General features: G+C 56.2%; 2 protein-coding genes across 2 annotated transcripts; one reads left to right on the top strand and one right to left on the bottom strand.

Moving 5' to 3' along the window:
- Positions 1-279: 279 nt before the first annotated feature.
- Positions 280-11,173, bottom strand: MVK (mevalonate kinase). Its single transcript, XM_084538807.1, has 10 exons — positions 11,041-11,173; positions 10,797-10,944; positions 9,575-9,722; positions 8,412-8,567; positions 6,102-6,205; positions 5,226-5,271; positions 4,400-4,490; positions 3,823-3,939; positions 1,884-2,037; positions 280-1,770 (listed from the first exon to the last, which is right to left on the bottom strand). The coding sequence occupies exons 1-10, from the start codon at positions 11,116-11,118 to the stop codon at positions 1,619-1,621; spliced, it is 1,194 nt and encodes a 397-aa protein (XP_084394933.1). The 5' UTR covers positions 11,119-11,173; the 3' UTR covers positions 280-1,618.
- A 128-nt stretch (positions 11,174-11,301) lies between these two features.
- MMAB (metabolism of cobalamin associated B) lies at positions 11,302-15,541 on the top strand (the record flags this gene model as incomplete). Its single annotated transcript, XM_084538808.1, has 10 exons — positions 11,302-11,384; positions 11,855-11,907; positions 11,994-12,087; positions 12,174-12,231; positions 13,095-13,167; positions 13,513-13,610; positions 13,942-14,006; positions 14,671-14,730; positions 14,988-15,113; positions 15,379-15,541. The coding sequence occupies 9 exons, from the start codon at positions 11,302-11,304 to the stop codon at positions 15,073-15,075; spliced, it is 672 nt and encodes a 223-aa protein (XP_084394934.1). The 3' UTR covers positions 15,076-15,113; positions 15,379-15,541.
- Between the last annotated feature and the right edge of the window lie 769 nt (positions 15,542-16,310).

Raw genomic sequence — 16,310 nt, 5'->3', positions numbered from 1 at the left:
GAACGTGGCATTTCTTTGTGCTCACCAGGAGAAGCTACAGACACATTTAAGCGGTTATGAAGGCAGCACGCACCCAGATCCTCACATTGATTACACTGTATTAGAAAACGGTAAATTATTTATCAGGCTTTCTGACTTGTGATTAGTGTAAAGCTGTTCTTGGATGCAAATTGGAATTGTAATTAGACATGTAGAAAACCAGCCTCTGAAACCTGGTTTTATCGAAGCAGCGTACGGTACTTTTTTCCTTTTGTAGCCGGCGTAATTATCAAAGAACACTTTGCACGTATAAAATGTCAATTTATTAAAAACAGAGACAGTTTTATTTATGTCTGATCAGTGAGCTAAACCTGGTCATGAGGATGGCAAGACGTTAGAGCTGGTAGACCTCAGCTTCTCACACTTGATTTCTTATTCCTGCACGGGAAGGGGAGGACAAGCTCCCCCACCTCTGACAATTTATTATTTGGCTTTCAGTGAAGTTAATTCTTGAGCAGAGCAACACTTAAAAAAACCCCAAACAATGACAAAATCTTCAGCAGGTATCAAAGAGACCCCAGCCACAAGGAGTCAGCTTATTTCTGGGGTCACGTACTCACCTCCCAGTTCCATCTCGTTCAGCAGTTCACCATTAACATTTCAGAAGCAGCCACATTTACATAGCGAGTGTAAATGCATTCAGGTTTTGTGCCTCGCCACTTGCAAACTGCGGTCAGCTCTTGAAAAGTTTTTTTTTTCCTTACTTAAAACCAATTCCTTTAAACTAGATTTTTTTTAAATCCTTGTTTGCTGAGCCCCCATCTCCCCTGCCTTTAGAGGAGGCACAGCTCACACCCCCACCAGCAGGCTCATTTAAGACAGAAGCATGAGCACGCTCCCCAAACACATCCCAGAAGAGCTACAGTAAGTAGAAATTCTAAAACTGCCTTTGCCTCCAGCCACCCTCCCTGCAGGTAACAGAGCCAGAGCCTGAACCAGACCTCGGGCACGTGAACAGAGCCCGGTTACAGGACCCTCTTTATCAGCCCAGAATGAAAACAGTGATAAATTCATTAGAGTTGTGCTGTTTTTTTTTTTCACGTTAATTACCCACCTCTTAATTAGTAACAGGTAAGAGCTCTATTTAAATGTTTCCTTTCCACGGTTAATTGCAGTCCAGGAAAAACCGAGACCCAAGTGTCGAGCCCTGAGCTGCCAAGATGCTTTTCACCCCCAAATGTCAAAGCACTCCGCACATCCGCCTCGCCAGCCTCGCTGCACGCCCTCGCAGGACGCCAGGGGAGACGCGGAGAGACACCGCACGCATCTGAAGCAGGAGAACCAAGCCGAGTGTCATTATCCGTGCTGGAATCCAGCCCAGAGCTCTCCTCCTGCCCCTCGAGATTAGCACAGCAGTTGAGAAAGGAAATTCAGAAGAGGATTTTTGAGAGGCTGGGGCGGGCTCGGGCCCAGAGCAAGTGCGAGCAGTTGCTCCTGGGTCCTCACCGCGGTCCCAGCTCCCCGAGGCACCAGCCCTGAACCCCAGCACCCAGAAGGATGCAGATGGGAGCACTGGGAGAAGCTCCCAGGCAGCGGGGGCAGAGCCAGCCAAGAGCTCGGCCTCACCAGGGGCAGCAGCTCAGCTCTCGGAGAGCTCGTGCAGCACTTGGGCTTTTAAAGACGAGGAGGAGTGCAGGGTCACCCCGGGGGCCCCGATGTCGGTCTCCCAGCACTCAAATCCGCAGGCGCACAGATCTCGCTTGGCTGCTTCCACGGCCTGCGGGGTGGTGTCTGCCAGGAGGGAGGCAAGAACAGGCAGGAGGTCAGCCAGGCCGTGCCTGGAGGCAGGAAGGGGCGCCCACGTTTGCCCCCGTGCCGAGCTGGGTGGGCAGAGGGGCACTGACCTGGTCGCAGCAGGGTGATGCCGCAGCCGCCGCCGCCAGCGCCGGTGAGCTTGCTGTGCAGGCCGTGCGAGGCCGTCACCCGGCACAGCCGGTCCAGGGAGGGGTGGCCGACCCCGATCACGTTCAGGTGGTGCTGGTTGATGTCAAAGAGTTCCTAAGAGAGATTGCACAGAGAGGAGGTGAGCACATGCGGTGGCAGCAGCAATTCCCAGCCATGGGTCCTTCCTCGGGATGCTGTGGGGGGCTGCCCTGCGTTCCCGGCCACCCCACAGCCACCTCGTGTCCATGGGGAGCTTGGCCACCAGCACGTCTTGGGGTCCAGCAAGGTCGAGGCCAGTGCCTGAGCCCCGTGCTGCTCATTTGACCCCGTCCCCATGATTTGTGCTGCTCCTGCCCATCGCTGTGACAGCGGTACAGCAGCGTCTGGGCCTCCTCACTCAGGAGGGAGAAAGTCCTGGTCGCAGCAAGCTGCTCACAGATGTTTATTCCAGGCCCTAAATCAGAACTCCCTGATTTAGTGCTCCTAAATCAGAACTCCTTGATGCCTCCCGACTGTTTTGCCTCTCCCCTGTCACACAAGTGCTGAGCTGAGCTCTGTGTGGGCTGCAAGCCAGGGGGCCTCTCACCAGCACCACACCGGGCTCCTGGCACAAGTGGGGTCAAGAGGAGCTCCTCTGGGAGCAGCACGAGCTCTCCCAGCAGGGCTGCCTGCACGGCTCCGTGCCAGCCCCCAGCACTGCGGCTCCTGGGGACAAAGCCTGAGCACCCCAGGTGACAACAGCAACAGGCACGGGTCAGGATTGCAGCTTCCCTCTGCCCTGTACTGGAAGTGCAGAGCTGTGGGACAGAGGGAAGTGCTCAGACAGATCTCACAGAGCAAACTCTGAGCCATGAAAGGACCTCAGAACCCCAGCGACAGCAGCATCCTCCCAGCTCACCGGCACCATCAGCTCAGGGTGAGCAGGGAGAGATGCTGCACTGTGCCTGAACAAACGTGGGAAGATGACCCAGCAGAGCACACGTATCACAAGTTTTGTGCTGGGCTGGATGGGTGGCCACCAAGAGGCTTCTTTACATGCCTGAGCGAGGGCACAGCGCTCCCCGTGAGCATCCAGGACACCTTTCATCTGCTCCACAACCTGCTGGGACTCGGCTGACAGCGCCTGACACAGTGACGGGCTCGATGGTTCAGGCTGCCCAGAGCTGCAGGTTCCAGAGCAGCCAGATGTGTGCACACGTAGGTGCTGCGTGTGGTTGATGCTAAACCCAGATGCTAAAAGGAGCTGCACTGCTGTACCGACGGGTTGCTCAGCACCCGTGGCCAGGTTTGCCTCAGCTGGGCACCACCACCCCACGTCCTCACCCCGCACGAGGCGGTGCTGCAGCGCTGCCGGCACCGCAACGAGCTCCCCCCGCTCGGCAGCAGCCTCTCCTCCTCCGCACAAAGCCAAGCCGAACGCAGATCTCCGCGTGCACCTCATGCATCAATGTCAGGTCAGCTCTGGGCACAGCTCCGTTTGTCATCCTCCGGAGCCAGGACGAGCACCGAGCGCTGGGAGCTGGCTCGTGAGCAGCCCCTTGAGCCGGGCTCCCCGCTCTCCGCTCCAGCCCTGGCAGTGACAGAGCAGCAGACGAGCGAGGCTGCCCAAACACACCCCACATTTCTCCAAGGGAACAAAACCTTTAGGGCTGCAAGTCCCCAGAGTAACAGGTCTGCTCCCTCCCTCCCTGTCCTCTGTGCTGCGGGAAGACACAAAGAGCATTTTCTGTCCCCCCGGCTCCCAGAAGGGCATTAAGAGCAGCGCACGCAGACCACAATTCCACTCCGACCTGAACGCTTCCTGCTATCAAATTCTTTCTTAGCCCTAATGGTCTTTAAATGACATTTTGATGTTCAACAGTAACGGCGTCTAAAAATACTGGCGAACGAGCCCCTTACCTCCAGCACAGGGTAATGCTCCGGTGATGGATTTGCAGGCATCGCTTCCAGAACACTTTGGCACTCCTGAGAAATGGCATCGATGGAGTCCAGCACCGGGTTCATTATAGCCGGGAACTGAGGAGCAGGGAGGCGAGATGTGAGCAGACTGCTCGCTGGACCTAACGCCACCCCGAGAAAGCCGCCCCAGCCCTCTGGAGCTGGGCAATTCCTCGCCCCACGCAGGGCTGCTCGCTCACAGAAAAACCCAGGGCAGAGCAGGGCAGTGCCCAGGTGCTCACAGCTGCAAAAACTGGAGGAAGAGAGGGAAACAGAGGGAAACTGGCCAGAGAAAGGAGCTATTCTGCTCGATGGCTGCACACTGGTGATTTTTGCAACGAGCCCTGCGTGCTGGAGGGAGGGAAGGAAGCTCAACTCCATTCCCCAGGTGTTAGCTAGGAGCAAGCTTGAATGCAACAACCCCGAGAGCTCACGAGAGCTCCCTGCGAGCCCAGCAGGAGATCAGAGCTCACCAGGACACTAGGGTTCCCTCCCCCCAGCGCACGCCCCCATCCCCGTGGCCACGCAGGCGCTGCACCTTCAGGATCTTCTCCTTGACCCCCGCCACCAGGACCTTGGTGCTTCGTGGGACTTTGGTGTTGGTCAGCAGGATCCTCAGCGTCGGCACCCTGCGAGCAACGAGACACGGTCAGCCCCCTTCCTTCAGCAAAGCCCCGCAGCTCCCAAACCCACCGGGCCCCTCGGGGTTTTCCTTTGAGCACAACAAAGATGAGGGTCCCATTAATTTGGGGGGAAGTTAGGCAGGTGCTCAAGCACCAGCTGGGTTCAGACTTGTTCCTCTCGGTTACAGCGAACAACTGCACCAGCACAACGAACAGGACTAACGTGTTTACTGAAATCCGTGTTTTCCAACTAAAATCTTTCCTTTGAAATACTGCCAGGCTGGCCAGCAGTGCCCATTAGCCACTAATAAAGCAATTTCATGCACTGGGGAAGATTTTAATGGAGTCAGATTATCCTCCCGTGGCAGGAGGCATTCAGGGCCCGGCCCTGCTCTCCGCAGCTCGCTTTTTACGCAGCGCTGCCATCAGGTAGGCGAGAAGTTTCCCCCCCTCCCCACAATGTCATTCGCTGCCAGGAGCGGATCCGCTCCTGCTGCCCATAATGCCATGAAATTAATATTGATCCCCTGCGCCGCGTTCATCTGATGTGGGATAACGACCAAACGTTTTGCTGTTCTCGCCCACCCCGCACCGAGGCGGACACTCAGGCTCCCCACACCCGGGACAAAAACGTGGCCGTGGAGCCCCGCAGCCTCTCCTCCAGCTCGTGCAGTGCCACATCCACCCGAGGCACTGCTGCCACGTCCCACCCCCTGAGTTATTTTTAAGCTCCAGCATTACCTCTTTAACGCTTTGATTTTTCCTGATTGGTATCTCAGGGCTCCACCTAAAGTGAAACACATGCATTGTCTCAGCACACAGCCCGCCGAGATAAGGCGGCGTTGTACGAGACAGAAGGTCTTTCATCTTCAGAACCTCACCCAGAGCACATGACAGTAATTGCAAGGAACACCAGCTAAATGAACCATGTTCGCAGGCAGCATGAATCTGCCCGGCCCCGCTGACTTAATGAGAGGGTCTCGCTGGACACAGTTAACCCAGTGACTTTCCCTCTGCCCTCCTCTGCTTCAGGATCACGTTAATTTATTTATTTTTCCAAAGGCAAAGAGTTTGGCCAGCATTAAATCTTTGCTGAAAGAGACTCCAGCAATGATTCCCCGGGGTAGAGCCAAGCGTGCTGGTTTCAGACGGGACTGGATGTGTGCTCGTGTCAGCAGCTGTCTGCTAGCAGGGAACTTCCCCGTGCTGGAGGAATCTTGCCTGGCTCCTGCTTCACCAAGGCACTGCGATTAGGTCTCATTAGAAAGATTACCGAAAGGAAAAGGACACTTCCCAAACCCTTGGAAGTCTCTGCTAACTGAAACTGCGTGACAGCTGTCCGAGTGCATTTTCTCCTGCCTGATCCCGGGGGCAGGATTAGGTCCCTTTGTTTGGACCAGAACAGTCTCGGCTCCTTGCAGCGGGGTCTCTGCCCCACAGCACCTGCCCGGGGGATGCAGACCCCCGGTGTAAACGCAGGTCTGCCAGCCCCAGAGCTGGCTCCAGTCCCAATTACGGACGGGGCTCACCACCTTCCAGAAGCAGGGCTGCTGTTCTGGCACAAAAATCCCCTCAGCACCCCCGTTTGGGGTCGGAGAGCAGCTCACACGCACGTACCCCAAGTGCCGACAGCGTTGTCCACACCCGAGGGATTGCCGTGGATCACCCGCTCCCCCTGGAAGGCCCAGCTGTTGATCAGAGTCATCTCCTCTTCTGTCCACCTGGAAGGCAAGAAAAAGACTCAAAACCACCCAAAACAGCGCACAAGGAGCGAAAGAGAGATAACACGGAGGGCACAGCATGCCCAGAAGCAGATCAGGGTCAGCTCACTGCACACCCAGCCCCATCCACACCTCCCAACACCGCGTTACCACACTCTGCCCTGAGATCCCCCTCACCAACACGCAGGACGGTGAGTTTAAACACAGATGAGAAGAGAACCCCAAAAGTTGCACCTCGCACAGGCAGCCCCAGCCTCTAATTGCCAGCTGCTCAGCCGCAGAAGCCTCACAAATTGGGTCAGAAGATGTCACTGGAAGCGATGCTCGAGCAAAGGCTTTGATTTTTAGGGATTAACTCCTAACACTTCAAGCCACGCTGGGTGCTGGCACTTAAAACACAACAGGGAAGCAAATGCCGAGGTGTTTATGCTGAGAGACAGAGGAACGGGCTCTCTGTGGCCCCGAAAGCAGTCACACAGACTGCTAAGTGCTTGGAGAGGTTAAACGCTGGCTGAAGGGCTCGGTGCTGGGTCAGGCTCGGCCAGGCTCGAGGCCCCTGAGCGAACACACCAATTAAGGGGCTGCAGCAGCACAAAAAGCCATCCCGGAGCTGCCGGTTGCAGAGCGGTTTAATGCTCCGTGGGATCAGATAGCCCAGCACCAGGACCTTCTGCAGAGATCACAGCTGGCATTTGGTGCCCAGAACACAAACTGGGTGCCAGAGTCAGAGGCACAGACGCAGGTTTTAGATAAGCACCAAGCAGCCCTACACGAAATAAGGAGCAGTCGCTGACCCCTGCTAGGGCAGGGCAGAAATCAGGGGAGCCGCCTGCTACCTGGAAGCCCCTTCCTCACACTGCCCACTTTCCCAGGCTGCAGCTGAACATCTTCATCCATCTCCGCGCATCTTTAATTTCACTTGCCAATATTTAATCTGCGAAGCATTCAGGAAAACAGCTCACACCACCGCTACTCAAAATAGAAGCGCAGTTTGCTGTAAACCACTTGTTTTTAATCCTCTTTGAGAGGCTGCGATTCTTCTCGACGCAGGAGTCATTATATCACGCTGTTCTTTTCTTGCAATGTTAAGCAAAAACCTTCTGAAGTCTGACACCCCCATCTCTCACTTACCCCTCTGCACGCCAGCTGGAAGAAAAAAAAAATTACGCTGTATTCAAGCTGAAGCCAAGAAGTGTGAGCAGGGAATGAAGACATCCTTGCTGCTCCCTGCTTTAGAGCTGGCCTCTGGTTTCTCCCGTCGTGTGACCACGGGGAGGTTTGCACCCGCTTTAGGAACGTGTTTCTGGCTGTTTGCAAGCTCGGGTTTTGAAGCAGAGCAGAGCCGCCTCCTCTCACGGTCTCACTTCCAGGCCCCCCCAAAATCCACAGAGCCAACCATAAAAGGTTGCACCTGGCTCCGGGGTAACAATAGAGGGTTCTGCAACTCCAGCTGCGATACGCATCTCTGAGCTGAGCCTCCTTCCACACACAGCAGAGCAGACCAGTTTTTCAGGATTGAACTCCAATGGAAAGCAGGGGAGAGGGAAAGAAACTCCCTTTCAACAGCCCCTGATAAAGGGCAGACTCAGGCAAGAAATCGGAAGGAAAAGTACCACGGGCAGAAAAAAAATCCATGGGAAAGTGCAGGAAAAAAGAGAAAGAATCTTTGACTCCTTGACAGCTCAAAGCAAAACCTAAAAGATGCTCAGGGACAGAGAAGAAACAGAGGTAAAAAAAATCCTCTACATTAAAGTGTTTTGTTTTCTTGGCAAAATAAAGCTACCTTACCCTAGACAGAGTAAGCAGCGGGTTAAATGCGTGTGTTTTTACCAAGTCTCTGCATCCAGGTGCTTTTATCAGGAGAACAGAACTGTAAACACGATCCGCAGGTCAGAGCCCTGGGACAAGACACGCCTCTGCTGCTGGAGCACAGGCAGCAACAGGCAGGGAAGGGAAACGAGCTGAGCCCAGGGTGCCACAGCCACGCTCACAACCACAGCATGAGCCCAAGAGACGGCCAGACAGAGCAGGAGAGGTGCCAGTGCCAGGATTTGCTCAGACAGAAGGAAAGAGGGGGGCACAGCGGTCACGGTGTGGGATGTGCTGATCCAAACAGACCCCCCCAGCCTGGGGCACGGACCCCAGATCGCGGCGTGCTGCTGTCAGAGAGCAGGGCTGTCCCCGTGGCGTGCCTCCCAGGCGTTACCTGGCTGTGATCTCCCCGTCCTTCAGCGGGCAGGAGATGGCTCCGCAGGCGTGCAGCAGCGCCGCCGCCAAGCACACCGCGTAGGCAGCGCTCGACCCCAGCCCGGCTCCCGTGGGCAGCTCCGACCACACCACGATGTCCACGCTGGGAACATCTCTGAAACACAAAGGGCAGGCTTAGCGACCTCGAGTCCCACCTAGAAACAACATTTCGAAGGTAAAAGACGCCAATTAGGACCGATCAGAGGAAAAGCTGCTTGAAAATTGGCCCCCTCAGCACACACACACACGCAGGCAGCTGAGTAGCCTCGCTGAGCACTGTGCCAGAACAAAGCCTGGCTGAGTCGGCTCTGTGATTAGCACAGCTCGTCAAGCAGCTAGGAGGGGCACTCTGTAACCAAACACTTGAGTAGCACCACAAAGAGACCCTTCAGAGGCTGTCGTGTGAATTTAAATGTGCTCTAAGTAAAGACCAAGTGTCACAGATGCCCAGCCGCATCGTTACACCTCGCTGGAGCAAGAAGCTGCCGAGGATGATGAAAGGTGCCTGTGTCCACGGGGCCTCTTCTCCACCCACCGTGTCAGGGCTGTTACAGACCCCGGCACCAAAACAGGAGCCTGTACCAGCAGGTGAGCGCTGGGAACCACAACCTGGTGGTTTCGGAGCAGGCTGGTCACAGCCCCAGCACAGGGACTGCAAAGCAAGTCCCTGTCACGGCCCTGTAGCCTTTGGTCCTTGGCTAAGGGTACTGGGAACAGGCTGTGGTGGTGCTGCACGTACCACACCTCGCCCCGAGCACCCTGTCAGTAACTTCCATTACCCCCAGCTGTGCTGATCGAGTTTAGAAACTGGAACAGCCTCAAGCTGCGGTGACCCCAAGTTATCAAATTCGGAAGGAGATCCAGCTTAGCAGAGGGATCAGACGCTGAATTCACAGCGTGTTTCTGTAGGTGTTCCTCTAACCTACGCTAAGCCCGTATGAAACGAGCTGCCTGCACCAGCTCTGAAGGGGTCTCTTGAGGTGCCCAGAACCTAAATAAAGGGCGATTCCCTTTGATTTCTTACTCTGCCTCAAAGAGCTGGTTTCCTTCTGTGACCTTAAAGATTCAATTAATGCTGAACACCCCAAACATGTTTATTTTGGGGCAGGAGGACAGCCTTACCCATACTTAGCCGAAATAGCCAGGCACATATAAAGAAAGGCAAGAATAGCAAGGCTGTCGGGACCGGAGGCTTCGGCAGGGATTCCAGCAAACTCTTTCAGTGCTTCCAGCACTTCTGCGCTGGGGGGTTTTGATTCATCAAAGTCAGCTAGGGAGGCAAGCAGGGGAGAATTCAAACACTGAGAGGCCAGGAAATTGTTAAACTCGAAAGCTGCGTTTACACAAACAACTCTTGTTAGAGGAGGCAGACACAGACCATGAATTAGTTTCATGTTTTACCTACAAGCTTTCTGCTCGGGATAAAATAAAGCGAGACCTCCACCAGCCACCCTGAGAACCTGATCTTCCCCTGCACCGTCTGACAGAGGCTCTCTCCTTGCCTTCGCTTCTCACATGTGCCCATCCACCACCAGGCCGAATTTGGGAAGCCAAATGCCGGTTATTAAAGCCCAGGGACACTGAAATGCTTCAGCCGTGTCTGAGAGCCAGCAGCCAGAGCAGGGATGAGCACAGGAGAAGTTCAGGCTGGTGCCGAGGTCACCGACATGCTGACCCTGCAGACTTTGCCCTGCCAAGCAGACCGACCCGGTGAGGGGCAGGGAGCTGCCACCAGGTCCTGCAGTGGGAAGGGCCCCATGGGGTCACCCGGCACGAGACGCTGAGTGCCTGGGGGTGCTTGGGGCTGGATGGGGCCCTTACAGACCCTCTGGTTGCAGCCCCCTGCCCCAACCCTGGGTTCCCCCAGCCCCATCCAGCCTGTGAGGGAAGGGACACCCCCTCACCCTGTACCCCTGCCTGTTGATGACCCCAACCCCAACCCAACCCCAACCCCGACCCAGACCCAATCGCCATCCCAACCCAACCGCAATCCCAACCCTGACCCCAACCCAATCCTGACCCCAATCCTAACCCTAACCCAACCCTGACCCAGACCCAACCCCAACCCCAACCCCAATCCCAACCCAAACCCAACCCCAAACCAATCCCAAACCCAAGCCCACTTCCAACCCAACCGCAATCCCAATCCCAACCCCAACACAACCCAATCCCAATCCCAATCCCAACCCCAATCCTACCCCAACCCCAATCCCAATCCCAATCCTGACCCCAACCCAACCCAAGCCCAATCCCAACCCAACCCCAACCCCAACCCATCCCCAACCCCATCCCCAACCCCCCTCATCCCAGTGCCGCCCCCAAGGACCCCCCTCTCCCCCCTCACCCCCGAGTTGCTCCCTGAGGGCGCTGAGGCCGGGCCGCTCCCAGCTCCTGAGGACTCCAACTCCGGGCAGGCGGACACGGAGCCGCCCCTCGCCGCCGGGCCGCAGGCACAGGAAGGTGCGGAGCCCCAGCGCCACGGCCAGCGCCGCCTGCGGGAGAAAAAAACGGGACAAAAACGGGACAAAACGGGGCGTGAGCACCGGGAACACGAAGCCCAGGCCGGTCCCAGCCGTTCTGCCCCTCACCTTGCCGTGCACCACAGCGTGCTCCCCGTGCAGGATCACCTTGCCCGGCGCCGACACCACCAGGCCCCGCTCCGCCATGGCCGCACCGCGCTCCGCTCCGGCTTCAGCCGCCGGTCCCGCCCTTCTCGCTCTCAGCCAATCGCGAGGCTCGTAGAGGAGACGGAGCGGCGGGTTGACCAATGGGGAGGCGGCGTTGCGGGATGGTGAGGCGGTGGGGTGAGGCCGGCGAGGGGCGGGCGGGGGTTGCGGAGGGTGGCGGCGATGCTGAGGAGGGCGGCGGAGGCGGCGGGCAGGGGGCTGCGGAGGCCGCTGGGGAGGAGGCAGCGAGGGGGGGGCGGCGGCAGGTGGGGACGGGAACGGGATCAGGAACGGGAACGTGACCGGGAGGGGACCGGGGATCGAGGACCAGGACCGGGACCGGGGATCGGGGCTGGGAACGGGATCGGGAAGGGACCGGGGGTCGGGGACCAGGGACCGGGAACGGGATCGGGATTGGGATCGGGACCGGGAGCGAGGATCGGGACCTGGGAACTGGGACCAGGGACCGGGAACGGAGCCAGGGAACGGGATCGGGACCGGGGATCGAGCACCGGGGGATCGGGACCTAGGAACGGGGACCATGGACCGGGACCAGGAACGGGAATCGGGACCTGGGACCTGGGACCGGGGACCAGGGAACGGGATCAGGACCTGGGAACGGGGACCAAGGACTGGGATCCGGGACCAGGAACGGGAATTGGGACCTGGGACCGGAGACCAGGGAGTGGGACCGGGCGGTGCCCGCCACCCCCTGACACCCCCCTGCCTCCCGCAGCCCCTCCGGCAGTGCCCGCGCCCCGAGGATCTACACCCGGACAGGGGACGGAGGTGGGCCGGGGGCTGCCGGGGAGCGGGGGCTGCACGGTCCCCCTCCAGCCCTGCCCTGACCCCCGGGACCCCCGGGACCCCCGCAGGCTTCTCCAGCACCTTCACCGGCGAGAGGAGGCCCAAGGACGACCGCGTCTTCGAGGCGCTGGGCACCACGGATGAGCTGAGCTCCGCCATCGGGTGAGTGCCCCCCGGCCTCCTCCCCAAACCCCGGGGGGCTGCGACCCCGCTGCCCCCCTCACCCTCGACCCCTTTCCCCGCCGCAGGCTGGCCGGCGAGTTCGGTGCCGAGAAGGGGCACGGCTTCGTGGAGCAGCTTCACAAGGTGAGGGGTGCCCACAGGCCTCACCCGGCCTCCCCGCCCTGTGTTGTGCTCTTAGTTTTACACAGGGTGCTCCCGTTGACACGTAGGAATTTGATAAACTTAGTATTAAAACATCAGAATGAAGCATCCCGTAAATATTTAAGGCTCTGAGCCACGGTTACTCCCCAAGAAACAAACTTGAACCAGGAAGGAAACCAGCAGGTCAGTAGCAGGCAGATAAACGTATCTACACATACCCAGATCTGTGCCCCCACGCATCACAGCCAGGAGTTAAGCCTTGTCACGGAGCTGCAGGTTTGGGATCAGGGCACCAAAACTACGTGGCTACAATGGTGGGAGTGGGAGACTGCTCCCACCGTGGCACTGTGTGGGTTTTACTAACTGGCTTTGCTGTGCACAGGAACCCAGGAGCTAATTGGGGACCTTACAGAGCTTTGTGAGGCTGTCTCTGAAACGTCCCGTGCCATGGAGAGATGTTCCTCAAATGGATGTGACGCCGAGCCAGCACCACCTCCAGCTTGTTTGGCGCTGCCGTTCTCTCAGAGGTTCCTGGTTTGGTGTCCCACCAGCAAAGGGATCCTGCGAGTGCTCCTGGTCCGCTCTCACCAGGGTCATCCGGGGTGGTTCAGTGTGCCAGTGAAAACGAGTACACGCGATAATCTGGTTTCTCCTAAAGCAATTAGGGAGCACGTACCTGATCCCTCCTGCCAGCAGGCTGGGGATGATGAACAGCAAGGGTCGGATCCTCTTTAATCAGCACAACCAGCTGTCGCCTCCCAGAGCTCGCTGTGGTTGTACCGGAGCATCAAAGGCTGGATAAACGTAAACACCTCTTTTATTTTTGTCCTGATTGCCACATCTAGGTCCAGTGTATGCTGCAGGATGTGGGCTCCAACATCGCGACGCCTCTCTCCTCAGCCAGGGAAGCTCACTTAAGTAAGCCCCAGAGGATTTTCCTGGGATAAGAGGTCATGAATCTACGCTGTGCTGGGCTAGGGCTGGGGGGCTGCCCCAGCACTGCCCCACACCGTGTGCCTGGGTGCTGAGCATGTAACTTGTGGTTCCACGAGCTGCTCGTGCTGTGTCTGTGTGACTCGAGTGATGCGAGCTGGCCTGGGGCACTGCCACAGCTGCTGAGTGGGGAGCCAGCCCTGCTCCAGCAGGAAAAGTATTTTGGGGTGCTTTCCTAGGGCTTGCCAATCCAAGAAAGGTGAAAGGAGAGCTCCGTCTGTGGAGCGAATGCTGCATTTCCTGCAGTTGACTCTTCTTTTCCTTCTGTAGAACGAACTGCGTTCAGCGAGAAGCCTGTCCTGGAGCTGGAGCAGTGGATTGACAGCTACTCAGAGCAGCTTCCTCCGCTCAGAGCTTTCATCCTGCCTGTAGGTATTGCTTGTGCCGCTCGCTGCCGGGAGAAGGCTGGATCTGTTAGGGTAAATCTGCCCCACCACTTGCTGTGGGAGCCGGGAGAAAACAGGCTGTGAAGCTGTTACTTGTGCTGAAAAATAGCAAAAAAAAGCACGGAGAAGGACCAGGCTGAATTAAATTCCCAATAGTTCTGCATTTAGGTCTCTCTTCCCAGTTGCCTGGCCATACCAGAGCGTGTGTTCAGCTGCGTGTGTGCGAGATGCGATGAGCTTTGCTGCAGCTGTCCCACGAGGCGGGTGGCTGGCTGGCTGCAGGCACTGACGTGCTGGTTCCTTGTCGTTGCAGTCGGGAGGTAAAAGCAGCGCCGCTCTCCATTTTTCCCGAGCCGTCTGCCGCAGAGCTGAGAGGTGGTGAGTGTTGGCTCGTGGTGTCACCGAACAAAATTAGCAGAAGATGATCAGACTGCCACAATAACGGCAAACCAGAGAGAAAACTCACCTGCTCGTTACCGAAATGACTTCCCTGTGAAGTCACTTGTGTTTGCCTGGACCCGCTGTGCAGCAGCTCCAACCCAGCTGATGTTAAGGGAGATGTTACTGCTGATGTGCTGTCCTTACAGCTTGGCAACCCAGTCTGCAAAAAGCTAACATCACAGTCGGTTGTTTCTTCAAAAGACAGCTAGAATGAGGGCTGTACAACAGGCCAGAGGTGATGAGCAGCTCTGTTCCCTCACCAAAAAAGGGTTCCTGTTTACCTGCAGAAAGGCATAATGATCCTTCAGGTTATTCATTTACAAGCTGCTCCCTTTACTCAGTGAAACCCACTCACGAGTATCCTTTGGTGGAGCACACCTGCAGGCCTCCAGAAAGTTATGGTAACGATTTGTGTTACGTGGCCACCAGGGATTTCTCCTGGTGGAACTGAGCAGCGCTCACAGCTGCCATGGGGGATGAGGACAGGGGCTCCACGTGAGGTTGGGGTGTGAAGTTTGGTGCTCCAGCAAATTGCATTCATTTTGTTCATTCATTTAACTAGAAAGTTAAATGCACTAAATCATCCCTTTTCTTGTTCTAGCGTGGTTCCTTTAGTACAAGCAGGGGAAGCAGATCCAAACGTGGCCAAATATTTAAACAGGTAAAAAAAAAATATCCATCTACCTCTTTATTCTTGTACCACTGGAGCGTGCTTGTTGTCGTTCCCTTAGCCACGGCACAGAACTGCGGGGTTTTACATTTCAAGGAGTTTCCCTTCCAGATGATGATCTTTGAAGTTTTAACAAGCAGCTTTTTAAATGTGGTTGCATGGCCTGTACGTCTCTGCAGACACCGCTGGGGTGCTGGAGGGGCAGCCACCTCGCTTTCTTTGCTCATTGCTTTTCCCTTGGTTTACAGACTGAGCGACTACCTCTTCGTTTTGGCCCGTTACGCTGCAATGAAGGAAGGGAAGGAAGAGAAAATATACATCAAGCCTGAGCAGTGACCGGGAGCTGGGATGTTTGCTTTCTAGATCGTGGAAAGGTAAATCCAGCAGAGTGCTTCCCTCAGGCATGGACAGGGCAGAGAGCAGGCCTGCACTGGGAACGTGAGATGTCGAGAACTTCCAACTAAAATAACTATGACCGTGTTCATAAATGCGGTGAGGAACACAGCTGTTCTGCTTGGCCTTGTCCGAGTATCTCTTGTGCTGGCTTCAGAATTATTCTTTGTCCTACGCTGGAACTGAGTCAGGAGGCTTTTGATAACTACAGCCGATTTTTAGAGATGTCTTAATTTCCCTGGGCAGCGGCAGGTTCTGCGGAAAGGCTTTGACGGGGCTCTGAGGAATGAAGAAGAGAAAACAATCAGCTTCTCTCTGTAAGTCACAACGCCCGTGCAGAACAGCCACTGTGCCGAGATTCAGGAACTCTGTCCACAGGCTCTGAAATAATAAATGTGATTTACTTGTACCAAAGGGCCCCTAACTGTCATGCTTTAATACCGAGCCCAGCTTGCTTTTCTTTTTTAAGTTGCTTTCAATCCATCAGCCCTGGCTGGAGCTGAGCTGTGTAGATTTACAGGAACGCACTTGGAATTCTTTGGCTCTGGCTGCCTCTCCTTATGCATGTGAAAAATGTCTCCGTGCTGACAATCCCATGCATCCTCTGCCAGGAACGGGCTTGTGCAGGACGGGGATTCAGGAGGAAGGGCCAAATCCTCCGGGTCATGTGCAGGAACAATCTCTTGAGTTAGCTGGGGTTAACTCCGTGCAGAGCTGCCCTCCCAGCACACAGACCCCTCGAGCACACCTTGGTCACGGCGTCCCCTTTGAGTCCAGTTGTCAAATCCCTATCAGCTGCAGGCCACTCAGGTCCAGTTTGCAGATAAAGGGCTTGTGGGGAGTAGCAGAGGCCTGGAGGCTTTTCAGCTGGCACAGCTGGAGGTGGGAGAGAGAGGCCAATACCCACAGATGTTCGTACCCCACACATCAATGTCCCTGGGAGTTGCACTGCTGCGGAGCTCTCAGCAGAGCGGACGCCTCAAAGTTTGGGGAATCTGGCTGCAAACACCAGGATAGGATGTGGTGCTTCCAGCAGAGGAGACATCCTGTCGCAGAGCTCACCTGGGGCGGCTGAGCACTTCATCTTTCAGAACAGCTGCACGTTTTGCTGCTTTTTTTTTTTTTTTTTTTACCGTTTCTTATCGTTTTCAGTAAATTTGAGTGTAGCAATTTCCATG

Source organism: Aythya ferina (genome assembly GCF_964211825.1).
Source record: "Aythya ferina genome assembly, chromosome: 17".
Classification (NCBI taxonomy): Eukaryota; Metazoa; Chordata; class Aves; order Anseriformes; family Anatidae; genus Aythya; species Aythya ferina.
The sequence above is the reverse complement of the archived record's forward strand: the minus strand, read 5'-3'. Positions and strand labels throughout refer to the sequence as shown.